Below are 14,042 nucleotides of genomic sequence, written 5' to 3'. Positions count from 1 at the left end.
GCCAAGCGCCAAGCCTGCGGGGAGCGCGGGGACTCGGGGACCGAGGAGCGGAGCGAAGAGCTGCGCTCCCCGGTGGAGTTCAGCGGTCGCGGGCAGTTAACGCCCTTGATCGCTCCTCCTGTTGGCGGGGGTGGGTGGTGGGTGTTGTTTTTAGACTTAAGGTGCGTTCGACGATGCCCGTCGGTCTCCCTAGTCCGCTGCGCAGAACCGTCGGGGTGAGGCCCTGGTCATCCCCCGCCCCCACTTCCATTTCCTTTCCCCGGGCTTTTGATGTCGGGTTATTCTGGTGAGAGTTGCGTTGCACTAAATATTTGACTGTATTTCTTGCTCTTTATGCCCTGACGCTTTTTTATTAGTACATGTTTGGAGTACATCCTGATTACAATCATTGTAGGAAGTTGGTGCAGGTGAATAATGTATCATAACTCTCTGACACCAGGTTTTGAAGAGTTGCTTTCCCATACAAATCTAGTTCCTTGCTTCCAGGGTTGCACTCACCGCTCCTCCCACCCTCTAATGGGGATGAACCAGGGCCTTGGCCCTGAGCCACAACCTCAGCCCTTTTTAATTTTTTGAGACACTGTCTTGCTAAATCCCTAAATTGCCCAGGCTGGGCTCAAAGTTGTGATCTTCCTGCCTCAGCCTCCCAGAGTGCTGGGATTACAGGCCAGTGATTCACCTCTTTGACGGACACATTGGGCAACCAGTGTCCTGCTATGTCACTGGATGAGAATCTCTCCGACCAGCAACCTTAGGGAATCCCACACTCATGCTTGATTCACTGGAATGCTAGCAACAGCCAGCTGCTGGCCTTGAGAGCTTTACAGTTCTTCCCACTCACTGTCCAGGCTAAGGATCTGAGAGGCTGAGGGCTGAGCAACCTGAGCCAGGTCTGATTTCAAAACCTGGGATCGTCACTGATTCTTCCAGGCAGACGGGTCCATCAGTAAATACAAAGTTGTCTTGAGTAATAGACCTTTTGGCTACCTGGTAAATACTTTTTTTTTTTTTTTTTTTTTTTTTTTTTTTGGTACCAGGGATTGAACTCTGGTACCTGCGGTTTCAAGAGTCAAGGGTCCACTGAGCTAAATCCCTCACCTGCTCCCTGGTAAATATTTGAATCCTGTTATGTAGAAATGAATACCAAAGATCACCAGATTGAGCCTCCACCCCTGACAAAAGTCCTGGAGGAGGGGGAAAGTCCACCAGGGAAAAGGAAGTCCCGAGGAAGCGGTGAGATGTGGGGAAGAGCTCACACCCAGGGGAATTCTCCAGAAGATGCCATCAACTCGCTGCCACCCTGAACCTGGTAGCCCGGAGAAGGACGGGGCTTAGCAGTCGTGCAGGAGTCTACTCTGGCTCCTCAGTAGGCCATTTGCAATCCTCCCCCACTCTCCTGATCTTTTATCATCTCTCTTTTCCCTAGGGGCTCAGGTAAAGCTTTCTCATCTCTGTTTTGTTCCAGCCCTTTCCTCTCTGCCTACAGGCTGTTTCCAGCAATCCCCTGCCATGCTGTACCCTTAAGTTTCTTGTCTGGACTTGTCTCTGACAGGGGTTTTAGGTGTGTGTGTGTTTGTGTGTGCATTATTGGGAGCGGAACCCAGGCCTCTCACAGGCCCGTGAGCACTCTGCTGCTGCGTCCCCAGCAGTTGTCCACTCTGAAAGAGTACTGTTACCGTGGCTGTGACTTGAGAAACTCTTGATTTCAAGTTTTGTTCCCCTGGTTTGGAGTGAGGGGTTTTTAAGCCAGATGTTCTCCACTCTCCTTTCCAGCAGCCTCTGTTGGCCGCGCCCTACCTAGCACCTAGCCTTGCTCTAGACCAGTGATGGCGAACCTTTAGCGCTTTCAGTGATACAAACACGCTGTGGCGTGCGTACCATAGATTCACCACCACTGCTCCACCATCCAGACAGAAATGACCTCAGCCAGCTGCTCAGGAAAGGCACATGGTGGGCTTGGTAAGAGAGGGAAGGGTGCAGTGCAGACCCCAGTGCATTGGTAGGGCTTTAAAGGGCAGTGCTCCCAGAATCTGGAACAGTCCGAGAAGGCAGGGACCAGGGCTAGATCCTCTGCTTTTCCAGAACCTGGCATGTGGATATTCACGGTAATGTCACCCGCTGGGTAAATGAAAGCCAACGACACCCTGCCTCAGGACCCCTGGCCCGGTGTGCAGTCTCGCCAGGTCCTAGAGCTGCCTGAGTCCCTATTCATTTTGCCCTGCCTACCCCACTCTCAAACTCTGGCCACACGCTTGGGTACATTTAATCTCTTTTAATCCTCAGATGGACATTTATTTCTCTTTACACATCAGGAAATTGGAGGTCAGAGGGTGAAGACACTTAACTAAGGCCCTAGAGCTGGTTGTCTGACCTGTGGCTTCAATCAAGGATTGTGAGACTTGGCAAGCAGAATTCTGAGGATGCAAAGGTGGAGAGAGGAGATGAAGATAGAAAAGAGGAGGGAGCCCGAGATATAGCTCAGTGGCAGAGCTGTGGTTTACCATGTTCAATCCTCCAGCACCATAAAAAAAAAAAAAAAAAAAAAAAAAAAAAGAAAGAAAGAAAGAAAGAAAGAAAAGACGAGAGCCAGTGAGAAAAGACAGAACAGGAAAGCAAAGAGGAGAGGGGAAAGTGTCTCAATCCCAGGCCATCATGACTATATTTGTCTTCTGTTGCCATGTAACAAATAACCACAAACTCTGTTGCTTAAAACAACACACATTTATTCTCCCATAGTTACTGTAAGTCAGAAGCCCAGCTGCAGCTTAGCTGAGTTTTCTGCATCAGGTATTAGCTAGGACCCAGGTATGGAGTTGGCTGGGATTGTGGTCTCATCAGAAGTTTTATGGGGGAAAAGACTTGCTTCCAGCTCCTCCAGTAGTTGACAGAATTCACTTCGTTGTGGCTGTAGGACGTCCCATTTTCTTTTAGGGTTTTGGCCAAGAGTCCCTCTCAGCTCTTAGAAACTTGCCACATGTCCCCATCTATGTAGGCCCTGGAGTCTGACTAGACAAGAGCCTGGTGTATATCACAGCCTGATGACAAAGTCACATCTCACTGCCTTTGCAAACATCTTAACCTGATGTCAAAGTGACATTTTATGACCTATGCTGCTTTCCATTGGTTAGAAGCAGTTTGCAGGTCTCATCTGCCCAGGGGAAGGGTATGATCAAGTATGATCAAGTGGACCAGGGTCTGACTCATTGGCCTTGTATCTAGACTATTTTGAAGTTTTTTTAAATCTTTATTAAGTTTATTGGTACATTTCAGGTATACTGTACAGTTACATTAGAATCTTGTACCTTTACATAACTTATCTTGGTTCTTATTTTTCCCCATTCCCCAGCCCTCCCTTCAGCCCCTTCACCCTTCCCTACTTACAGACTTTATTTCCATGCTTTTTCTTTTTCACATATTTTTTTGCCTTTTCCTTTTCCCTTTCTCCTACCCCTTCTACTTCCTCTACCCCTTTAGACCTTTTTCTTCCTATTTCACATTATCAATTACACGTTTTGATCTTTATTTACACTTTTAGTTTCTCACACCAGAGAAACTATTTGGTATTTACATGTGTGACTTACTGATTTCACTTGAGTATTTTGAAGTTTATGAAATGTGAGTCTCTCTGTGTCTCTGATCTCATTTGTGTCCACCATGATTGCTCTACCCAGAGTTGCATCCTTTTCTCTTCTGAGGCGCCAGCTCTAGGAAGGGCTGTGGACCATCTGAGCAATCTGCAGGACGTCTAGCCTGCTGGGCTCTAAAAGCTTGCTATAGGTTTCCCGGGAGGCTGAGAAGCCTTTCTTGCCTTAACATCATGATTTTCTGCCCTGAGCATAATTCTGTAACTCCTGCTGCAAACTTGCCCCTTGGTGGTGCAAAGCTTGCCCTGGCCCTCTGTGCCTCAGGTCGACTCACTGGAACCAAATGGACACTGCTGTTCTGCATGCCAAGGGCCCGAGGAGACAATAAGAAGGGGCTGTGAAGGCCAGAGGATTGGAAACAAGCCTCCGCCATCCTGGCATTTTATAAGGGGGAAACAGCCCGGAAGGGGTGATGGGAGTGTTTGAGCCCTTGCCCAGAGCCATCTGTCTTCCCCACACCTGACTCAGATGGTGCAGATGAGTTCACACTGAAGCAGGTTGCAAAGACAGATCGCGGGGGCCTTTGGGCTTTTTTTTTTTGGTGCTGGGGATTGAACTCAGGCCCTTGTGCTTGCAAGGCAGGCGGCAGAACTACTGAGCCAAATTCCAAGCCCCTAACTATATATATATTTTTTTTAAGGGGAGAAAGGAAGAGATATAGTTAGAGAACTCTGCCCATAACAAGGCATGTATGTATGTGGGAGAGAGCAAGGTGGAGAACAAGAGGCCTGGCTGGGAGATAAAGAGCTAGAGGAAAGAGCCTGCATCAGCTAGTGGCTGTGCAGTGGGTCTATGCTGGGGATTTGAGATCTGTTTAGAGTTTGGACTGCCAGCTTTGTGACTGAGTACATTTTCTGAGTGATGTGGTTATGCTGGTGGCCTTGCGGGGGGCAGGTTAGAGAAGGTTTAAGGGAGTGATGTTATGAACGTGACCCAGTGGAAAACCCAGCCAGACAGGGTGGGGGATACCAAGAGAGACACACAGCGACAATCAAACTTCAGGGTTTAGTTGTTTGTTTCCTGTGACAGAGAGGCAGGCTGCTCTGCCCTCACGAGTGCAATCAGTAACATCTAGACTTCGAGAAACGCTCCTGTGTCATCAGGCAACTGGAGGGAAAGACAGGGCCCAGGGAAGACTCAGAATTTTAATGGGCTTTTATTAGACACATCAAAGTTTTAGAAACTAGAAAGTCTGGGGCTGGGGATGTAGCTCAGAGGCGCTGCACCTGCCTTTGCAAGGCAAGGTCCTGAGTTCAATCCTCAGTACCAAAAAACCCCTCAAAAACTACAAAGCATGATGTGTCATGATGCACACCTGAGTGATGAAATGGCAAAGTAATACATGGAAAGCCTGGTGCAGTAATCCCAGCACCGAGAGGCTGAGGCAGGAGGGATGCAACGTCAAGCTCGGCCTGGGCAGCTTATCAACATAGCAAGATCATGCCTCAAAATAAAAAATAAGAAAGGGTAGGGATATAGCTCAGTAGTAGAATCCCCTGGGTTCTGACCCCAGTACTGTATTGGGGGAAAAAAAATACATGGAAGTGACTTACACAAAAGTCAGAAGAGTTACTCTGGGAGAAAGGCTCTGGGCGTGTGGTAGGTTTCTGAGGCGAGGTTCTGTTGGCACGGTTCCATTTCTTGGTTCTGGGTGGTGGTTGTAAGGGCATTTGCCTCGCCATGACTTCAGCTCTAGAGGAAGTTTCAGTTGTGAAGGGAATAATAATACAGAGGAAGCCAGAGATGGAAGATGTGTCCCTGCGCCTACATGCGTGTGTCTTAATGAAACAGGCAGGGGCCTCTGTGCGATCATTCTTGCTCCTTTTCCCATTTTGCTCCATGCTTTAACAAGCTCTTCTGCTTCCTCTGTGAAGCAGGAAGAGGAACAGTTACTCTTTCCACGTCACAGTTGGAAAAACAGGCCCTGGTATGTGATTGCCAGTCACGCTACTCATCAAGGGCAGAGGTTCTCGAGCCCCGGCCTCCTACCTCCTGTCCCCAGCCTGGGGTGAGCTGGGCCAGGCCCCTTATCTCAGGCCAACCCCTCCCCTGCAGGAATCACAGAGATTCTGATGAACAGACCTCGAGCCTGCAATGCTCTGGGGAACGTCTTTGTGAGTGAGGTAGGAAAGGGGGCGCCTGGGTGGGGCCCCGTGGGGCTGAGCTGGGGGTGTCTGACAGGGTGCCTTCTACAGCTGCTGGACGCTCTGGCCCGGCTGCGTGAGGACCAGCAAGTGCGTGTCCTGCTCTTCAGAAGCGGAGTGAAGGGCGTGTTCTGTGCAGGTGGGTCCCCACGCCAGTGTCTGCAGGGATGGGGAGAGGGGACTAGGTCAGCTCCAGCACAGGATGCATTTTTCCCACTTTACAGATGTGAGCTCAGGGTGGTCAAATGCGCCTAGTGGGGGATGGAATAGAATTCATTTTGATGTTGGCCCTTCTGACCCCCCCCCACACACACCCCAGCTCTTTCTGCTACACCACTCTTTGTTCCAGCCCTTCACTGAAGAAACGACAAGGTCACTTACCAAGGTGGGACTCTGTGCCCTTTGTCCACCCATAGAATCCCATTCCTGTCGCCAAAACTCAACCATACCTGTGCCATCCAGTCCTCACACAAGGCAGGCACCATGAACTTCTTCAAGAGCAGGAGAAAAATGTACCCCAGGCCAGGAAAGAAGAGCAAGTCAAGGAGCACAGCGGGGGCTGAGAACTGACTCTGGAGGTGTCCTGGAGAGGGGCAGCAGGGCCAGGGCCACGCATTCATCTGTTCCTAGACCAGGGGCTGTCTCCATCTTTGGTTACTCTGAGTAATGCCCTGTGCATTACTATGCAAGTGTCCGAGTTCCCCTTGTCGGTCCCTTTGGGTACATACTCAGGACTGGCCTCCTACGTAGTTTTGTTGCACTCAGGGAAGAACCACCAGACCCTTTTCCATAACATTCTCACCAGCAGTTGTCTGGGATTCCACTTTCTCCACATCCATGCCGGCACTTTTTGATTTCTAGTACTGGGGATTGAACACAGGAGCACCCTACCACTGAGCCGTATCCCAGCCCCTTGATGTTTTATGTGATGACCCTCCCAGTGGTTCATGGCATCTCACTGTGGGTTTGATTCGCATTTTCTTGCAGACCCGGGACGCTGAACATCTTTTTGTATGCTTATTGACCCTCTGTATAGTTTCTCTAGAAAAATACCTTTTCATGTAGTTTGCCCACTTTGAATTGTTCCTTTCCTTGTTAACTTGAAGGAGCATGTTTGTTTCGGTTTGGGTTTTTCTGCTTTTTTGCAGTGCTGAGGATTGACTGTGGGGCCTAATGCATGCTAGGCAAGTGCTTTACCACTGAGCTGTCCCAAGCCCCAGTATTAATCCTGTAGAGATTATAACTGCAAATACTTTCTCCTGTTCTGTAGCTTGTCATCTCACTCTTGATGCTGTCCTCTGATGCACAAGCTGTTCACACTGATGAAATCTGTCTTTTTGCTGTAGCTGCTGCTCTTTTTAATTTTATTTTTTGGTACTGGGGATCAAACTCAGGTCCTTGTGCTCGTGAGGCAGGCGACAGAACCATTGAGCTAACAGCCCTACTTCTCTTTTTGACACACCTTCCTCTGGCTCCCGTGACTGCATTTCCTGGTGTTTTTCCTCCTCTCCGGCTGCTTCTCCTCTGGTCTCCTTTGTTAGATCTCTGACCACTGGGCGTTCTGGACCAGGCCGTTCCCTAATTGCAGGCACCAATCCCTTGCCCTGCAGGTGCAGACCTAAAGGAGCGGGAGCAGATGAGTGCTCTGGAGGTGGGGGTCTTTGTCCAGCGACTCCGAGGCCTGATGAATGAGATCGGTGAGGGTCTGGGAGGAGGGTGGAGGATTGGGGGGGGTCCCTGCTGCCGCCAGCCCCTCCCCTCCCACCATCCTCTACTCTGAAGAGAACTCTGCTTTTGTTTTATGAGACAGAGTCTTGCTATGTAGTTCAGGCTGACCTGGAACTCAGTTTCCCAGGCTGGCCTCAAACTCATGGTGCTTCTCCTGCCTCAGCCTCCCAGGGCTGGGATTACAGGTGTGTGCACCACCACGCCTGGCCCTCTTTCTGTTTTGAGCCCTGTGGGGAGACAGATGGGATGGGCATAAGGAATTCCACCAGGAAGAAGGGACAAGAGGCTCCAGACAGCGTTTGTACCATTGAGAACCCTGGCTATTTAGCCTTGAGCCCCACTACAGTGACCCTGCCCCACCCCAGGACTCAGACGCAGGTATTCTAGGAGTCAGGCTCACCGAGCATGCTTTCCAGCTTGAACAGTTGCTGTACCCTTTGTCCAGAACACCCCTTCTTGGCTATCTGAGCTTTCACTCATCTTTTAAGACCTCCAATACCCCCTCCAGGAAGCCCTCCCAACCCACCCTCCAAGCTTCCTTTTTTTTAGGAGCACTAAGTTATTGCCTGATTGTACATTTGCCTTCTCCGTTAGTCCAGGCCTAATGGGAGCAGGGGTCACATCTGATTCAGATCTGTGTTCCAAGCCCCAGGATGGGGCTTGGATCACACAGGCAGGTCCCAGGGAGGCCAGCGCGAGAGTGGGGCAGAGCGAGGACCATCCAGCCTAGACCCCATTCCCATTCCCCAGAGGCCCCAGGACCTTCCTTGGTGGGGAAACCAACTTCTCCAATAATCTGGCTTAGGCACCAGTAAGGGGTCCAACCTGGGAACCTCTGTCCTGCCGGCTGGGGTCTGTGTCCCAATGCTGCCAGGACCACACAGACTGAGCCCCTCTTCATCCCACAGCAGCCTTCCCTGCGCCTACCATTGCAGCTATGGATGGGTTTGCCTTGGGCGGAGGCTTGGAGCTTGCCTTGGCCTGTGACCTCCGAGTGTCAGGTACTGCAGTGCTGAGGCGGGGTCGGGAGGTGAGGGTGAGTGAAGCACAGTGAGTCGAGGGGCTCTGCAAAGTTAGCCACTGCTCTTGACCTTCCAGCCGAAAGGTAAACGGAGGCAGGGTAGGGCACACAGGGAGCACAAGCTCCCTCCAGCTGCTTAAGAGCCTATCACCTATAAGAACAGCTTCTCTCACCTTGCGGCCCTGTTTCAGGCATCTAACTTGCAGTGTCTGGGAGACCTGAGAGTGGAGAGCCCCAGAAGCCATAGCTTCTTTGCCCACACCACACAGGTCAGGTGGCCTATGCTGAGGAAACTCAGGAGCCCTGTGAGTAGTCAATCAAGGAAAGCTTCTGAGGAAGCACAGCTGAGGAGGACACGGAAAAGGAGGGTGTAGACTGGAACCATCAGGAAATTTCAGGCAGGGATAAGAAGCTCAGAGGTATTATCAGGCGGGAGCAGGAGCTACGGACACTCAAGGCCAGGCCAGAAACAACGGTACCTGAGACAGAGAATCCATTAACCCACCAACAGGCAGGCATCAGGCACCTTCTAGGAGCCCCTTGTTCAAGCGCCATCAGCCCATGTGATCTTTTCCCACTCTACATGCAGAAGAGGGCCTAACATCTTTTCCTACCCTCGAGACTCAGAAGGGCAGACTTGCTGGTTTTGCCCAACTCCAGCAGTGGGGTCGGGGAGCCCAAGCCTAAGTCTCCCGACTTCCAGGCTGGTCCCCAATGGAGGCAGAGTCTGGAGAGGTCTCGGTGTGGGCAGACCACGATGGAACTGGCTGGGGAGGCAGGTGGAGACTAGAGGTGGGTGTCTCTCCCCAGGAATAAAAAGTGGTGTACAAGGGGTGGGACAGGGAGAGATTCACTCTGTTCCTGTTCAAACAGCTTCCACAGCTGTCATGGGGCTGATTGAGACCACTCGAGGGCTGCTCCCAGGGGCAGGTAAGTCACCCACAGCCCTGCCCTTCTGTATCTGCCCAGTTCCGCTGCACCCAGGTCCTTCCCAGTTTCCCTTTCGGCTCCTCGTAGTGGGCTCTGCCCTCCCATCCTGACTCAGCCTGCACCTCGGAGAAGGCCTGGCCATCTGCAGTCTTGGCCTTCTCAGAATTCCCTTCTCAGAGAGCCTGACTTACCACCCTCACCCCTCCATCCTGCCAGGAGGGACTCAGAGGCTGCCACGCTGTCTGGGGGTGGCCCTGGCGAAAGAGCTCATCTTCACTGGCCGGCGACTGACTGGGATGGAGGCCCACGCACTGGGGCTGGTGAACCACGCAGTGGACCAGAATGAGGCGGGCGATGCTGCCTACCACCGAGCACGAGCCCTGGCCCAGGAGATCCTGCCCCAGGTGTGGTGCCAGAGGGAGGGACTGGGGGGGGGCACCTGTTCAGCCATCTAGTGAACAAAACCAAAGTGAATTTTCATTTTGAATTACCATGAAAATTGAATCTGGCCCAGAGTAACACTGACAGCATGGCAGAGAGGGCAGGGAGAGAGCCAAGGCCGGCGGTCCATGCTCAGCCTCCGGTTCTGGCCAAGTCAGACGACTTACTGGACCTGAACAAAGGTGAGCCAGTGAGCTGCAGATGGACCTGGGCAGGATGTTTGCCCCCAGTTCACAGGCACCAGCCAAGGCTGGCACTGCTTGTTCTGCAGCTGGGCCTTGAGGGAAGGAATGAAGGTAACTGATCACCTTTCAAGGTTACTGGCTTCGTGGCTGGGAGCCCTTCTTTGTGGCAATTAGACATTCTGAGTGCCACCGGGGCACCTGCTCCTCCATGCTTTTATTGTCACCCCAGAAAGAACACTGAAAAATGCATAGCTCTGGGCATGAAGGTGGCTTCTATCTTCACATTGTGTTTCAAGAAGAAATTGGCCAATGTCTGGGCACTGAAATACTACATCAGCCTGTAGCCTCAATCTGCTCCTCACCGCAGGTTTCAGGCATCTAACTTGCAGAGTTTGGGTGAGAATTCAGAATGGAGAGCCGAAACCACCGAAAACAGCATCAACAAAATGGCTCTAATCCAGATAGTTTCCCTAAGGGTTTGGAATTGGTCTCTATGACACACACCTATAATCCCAGCACTCAGGAAGTTGAGGCAGGAGGGCCCTGAGTTTCAGGCCAGGCTGGGCTACATATGAGTTCAAGGCCAGCTGGACTAGAGTGAGACTTGAATGTATGGGGAAGGGGTTGTTCCCCAGGACACAGATTTAGGAGCCTGCCCAGGAGCAACCCTACCAGCTCCAGGGTCCAAAGCCCCAGGGCGATACCAGGATCTTCTCCAAGGGCCTGTGGAGCTAAGGGGAGGGCTGGGGATTTAGCTCAGTGGTTCTGCCGCCTGCTTTACAAGCACAAGGTCCTGAGTTCGATCTCAGTTACCAAAAAATTAAAAAATAATAAGCTTTTCACTAAGAGGGGCAGAGCAGGAAGGGCTGAGGGGTGGGGAGGTCTCATGTTTCCATAAAGATAAAAGCAGCTGAAATGGAGTTAGCATTCACTGATTTATAATAAATCTTGACGCCAGCCCTTACCAAGAACCTCTTGCGTGTCACACAGTTATGAGAACAAGGCAGCTGAGCTCAAGATCCTCATTTTTTTGTGAGAAGACAGACCTAGAAAAGTTAAGGGACTTGCTTATCAAGGTCACAAAGTTATTGTGACATCAGAGAAAACAGATAACACCGGCTTTTTGGGATTTATCTTGCATAACAGAGAGTACAATAGAAACTATTTTTTTATATTTTTTTGCATGTCCATGTTTATAGCAGCACAATTTGTTTTTTTCCTTTGCTTTTTTATTTATTTATTTTGGTGGTACTGGGATTGAACTCAGGACCTTATTTGCAAGGCAGGCACGGTGCCACTGAACTAAATCCCTGGCCCAGAAACTGCTATTTTTAAGAATGCAGAATAGGTACAAATTTTTTTAACTTTTTTGTACCAGGGATTGGACTTGGGTCCTTGCCTTTGAGAGGCAGATCTCGGCACCACTAAGCTAAATCCCTGTGTGTGCTTTTTTTTTGTTTTGTTTTTGAGGCAGGGTATTGCTATCTAGTTTAGGCTGGCCTTGAACTCACAGCAGTCATCATGCCTCAGACTCCGAATGCTGGGATTACAGGTATTTACCATTATACTTCATTAAAATTTTTTAAAACTTTGAAACAATACATAATACTTTCAAGTACTAGGAGTTGGTTTCTTGTTTTGTTTTTTTGAGACAGGGTCTCACTATGTAGTTGAGACTGACCTGGAACTATGTAGCCCAGGCTGGTCTCAAACGCACAGCAATCCTCCTGCCTCAGCCTCCCGAGTGCTGGATTTACAGGCATGCACCACCATGCCTGGCTCAAGTAATAGGAATTGAACCTAGGGCCTTCAAACTGAGCTACAACCCCAGCCTTTTTTTTTGAGACAAGGGTCTCCCTAAATTATCAAGTTGCCCAGTCTAGGCTTGAATTTTTAATCCTCCTGCTTTAGCCCCTCCCCTCCCCGCTAGGATTATAGGCATGTGCCTGCACACCTGATTTATAAAACATTTTAAATCCTAAAAAATTTTACAAACACGTTACAAAACTGTTAAAATGTAAGTCTATAAAATTATAAACCATAAATCACTTTAGTATTGTTTGAATTTTTTTTGAGGAGAGGTTTTGGCTGTTTGTAGAGGTTTCAGTCCAGTTGGCTGGCTCGAAGGCAGGGTGGCGTGGCAGGTGGGCACGGCAGAGGAGAAGCAGGGAGCCATCAGAGGAGTATAGGGAAAGGGAAAGGGGACGTTACCAGAGACCCCTGCAGTGGTCCTCGTCTCCTGCAACGTCCACGAGATAGGAAAGGGGGAAATGAAAGCAGCACAGAGACTTGAGAAGAATGCTTTATAAATCAGGTGTGCAGACTGCTGCCCAGAGCAACGAGAGAGGACTTCCAGGCATCCGGTGTTGTAAGTGTGGGAAAGGGGAGCTGGGCAGGCCTTGGGACACCTGCTGATAACAAGTATCAAGCAGGCAGGACTGTAGAAGAGGCCACAAGTCTATCTTTGCTGAAGAGAACAAACGGTTAATTCAGAAGGGGAGAATTTAGTTGCAGTCATTTGACCTTGACTAGGAATGAACTCAGCCGAGCTCTCTGCTACTTCCAACGTGACACAGTCGAAGTGTGGAGGGGCAAGAAGCTTGTGCCACTGCAGCCTGTAAATACCGGGCAGAGGGGTCTCTACAGAGGAGGAAGTGTAACCGAGTTTTGAAGTGCTGGGGTCTCCTTCTGGAGGTGGTTTCTAGGTTCTTTCTGTCCTGAGCAAAGAATTGGTCAAGATAAGCACAAATGTTAGCGAAGTTTTATTAAGGGTAAGAAAAGAAACAGGCTCTGTGGAGCAAGTTTGGGCCAAGTAAAAGGAAAAGTACATCCTACAGCACAAGGGTGGCCATCCGTACCACAGAGATCACGGTGGCCTTAAGATTACACTTTAATTAACCATAAAAACAAGTAATAGGGAGCCAGGGATTTAGCTCAGTGGTGCCGCTGCCTGCCTTGCAAGCACAAGGACCTGAGTTCTAGCCCCAGTACCAAAAAAAAAAAAAAAAAAAAAAACTAATTGGGTGCAATGGCAAATGCCTGTGATTCCAGCCTCCTGGGAGGCTGAGAGAAAAGGGCAAATTAAAGCCAGACAAGGCAATTTAGGGACATCCTTCTCAAAAGAAAACAAAACAAAACCACAAAATAAATTACAAGAAGCATTGGGTATGTGGCTCAGCAGTCCTGGTGTTCAATCAGTACTGGAAAGCAGGCACGGTAAGTCTTTATAACTGAGATGTTCTTTTCAGGGCAGGGTGGAGGGCTCACTATATGTTAAGTGGAGACTCCCTGCCCTTGCCAGGGAAGTTGAAGCCTTTAGGTTTCTGTGTTTGGAGCCTCTGGATGCATACAGAAACCAGGATGACTCATGGGAGTGACAGGCTGCAGCTACCCCAGGGAGCTGTCTAGCTGTACCTGGAGACTAGTATGGTTTGCCTTTTGGTATAAACTGGGTAACAGGATCTCAAGATGATCTATGTTTCCAAATGTTCCAGTCAATGGCATTCAACTAATACAATTACAACGTGTATTATTTCAGTATTTAAAAGGAGCTTTGTATACCAAAGCATCAGCCTGCTAAAAATTAGGTACTATGGTTACTAATCTCACAGCTGGGGCCTTGTGGTGTAGCCTGAACAACAAACGTACAACTAACTTCCTGCTGCTACTGGGAATTGTGAATGAAAGATTTCCCAGGTTAGCTCCAAGTGACAGGCTGGCCAAAAGCAATAAGGAGGGAGCCGAATGGCTGGAAAGTTTGCTCAGGCCAGAAAAAAAGCTACCAGTAGTATGTGGGTATGAGAGGCTCATAAATTAACTTAGATTTCCCCTTTAAGTAGTAAATATACATTAGCCTTAGCCCGGGATTTAGCTCAGCGGTTCTGCGGCCTGCTTCGCAAGTGCAAAGACCTGAGTTCGATCCCCGTACCAAACGAGAAAAAAAAAAAAA

At 49.8% G+C, this 14,042-nt stretch overlaps 1 protein-coding gene across 5 annotated transcripts in view; it reads left to right on the top strand.

The window, feature by feature from the left end:
• The window catches only part of Echdc2 (enoyl-CoA hydratase domain containing 2), an 18,053-nt gene that overhangs the window by 690 nt on the left and 3,321 nt on the right, over positions 1-14,042 (top strand). Inside the window, exons 2-9 of one of the 5 annotated variants that reach the window (XM_010610349.3) lie at positions 127-143; positions 4,630-4,652; positions 5,681-5,767; positions 5,840-5,927; positions 7,399-7,485; positions 8,425-8,517; positions 9,411-9,467; positions 9,684-9,871. In XM_010610349.3, the coding sequence (XP_010608651.1) occupies positions 127-143; positions 4,630-4,652; positions 5,681-5,767; positions 5,840-5,927; positions 7,399-7,485; positions 8,425-8,517; positions 9,411-9,467; positions 9,684-9,871 (640 nt within the window). Of the gene's footprint in view, positions 1-126; positions 144-1,210; positions 1,234-4,629; positions 4,653-5,680; positions 5,768-5,839; positions 5,928-7,398; positions 7,486-8,424; positions 8,518-9,410; positions 9,468-9,683; positions 9,872-14,042 lie in introns of those variants that run through there. The other 4 variants (XM_033767511.1, XM_010610348.2, XM_010610347.1 and 1 more) reach the window with 4 other exon arrangements.

Source organism: Fukomys damarensis, unplaced genomic scaffold, assembly GCF_012274545.1.
Source record: "Fukomys damarensis isolate Sample0158 unplaced genomic scaffold, DMR_v1.0_HiC HiC_scaffold_23, whole genome shotgun sequence".
Lineage (NCBI taxonomy): Eukaryota > Metazoa > Chordata > Mammalia > Rodentia > Bathyergidae > Fukomys > Fukomys damarensis.
The sequence above is the reverse complement of the archived record's forward strand: the minus strand, read 5'-3'. Positions and strand labels throughout refer to the sequence as shown.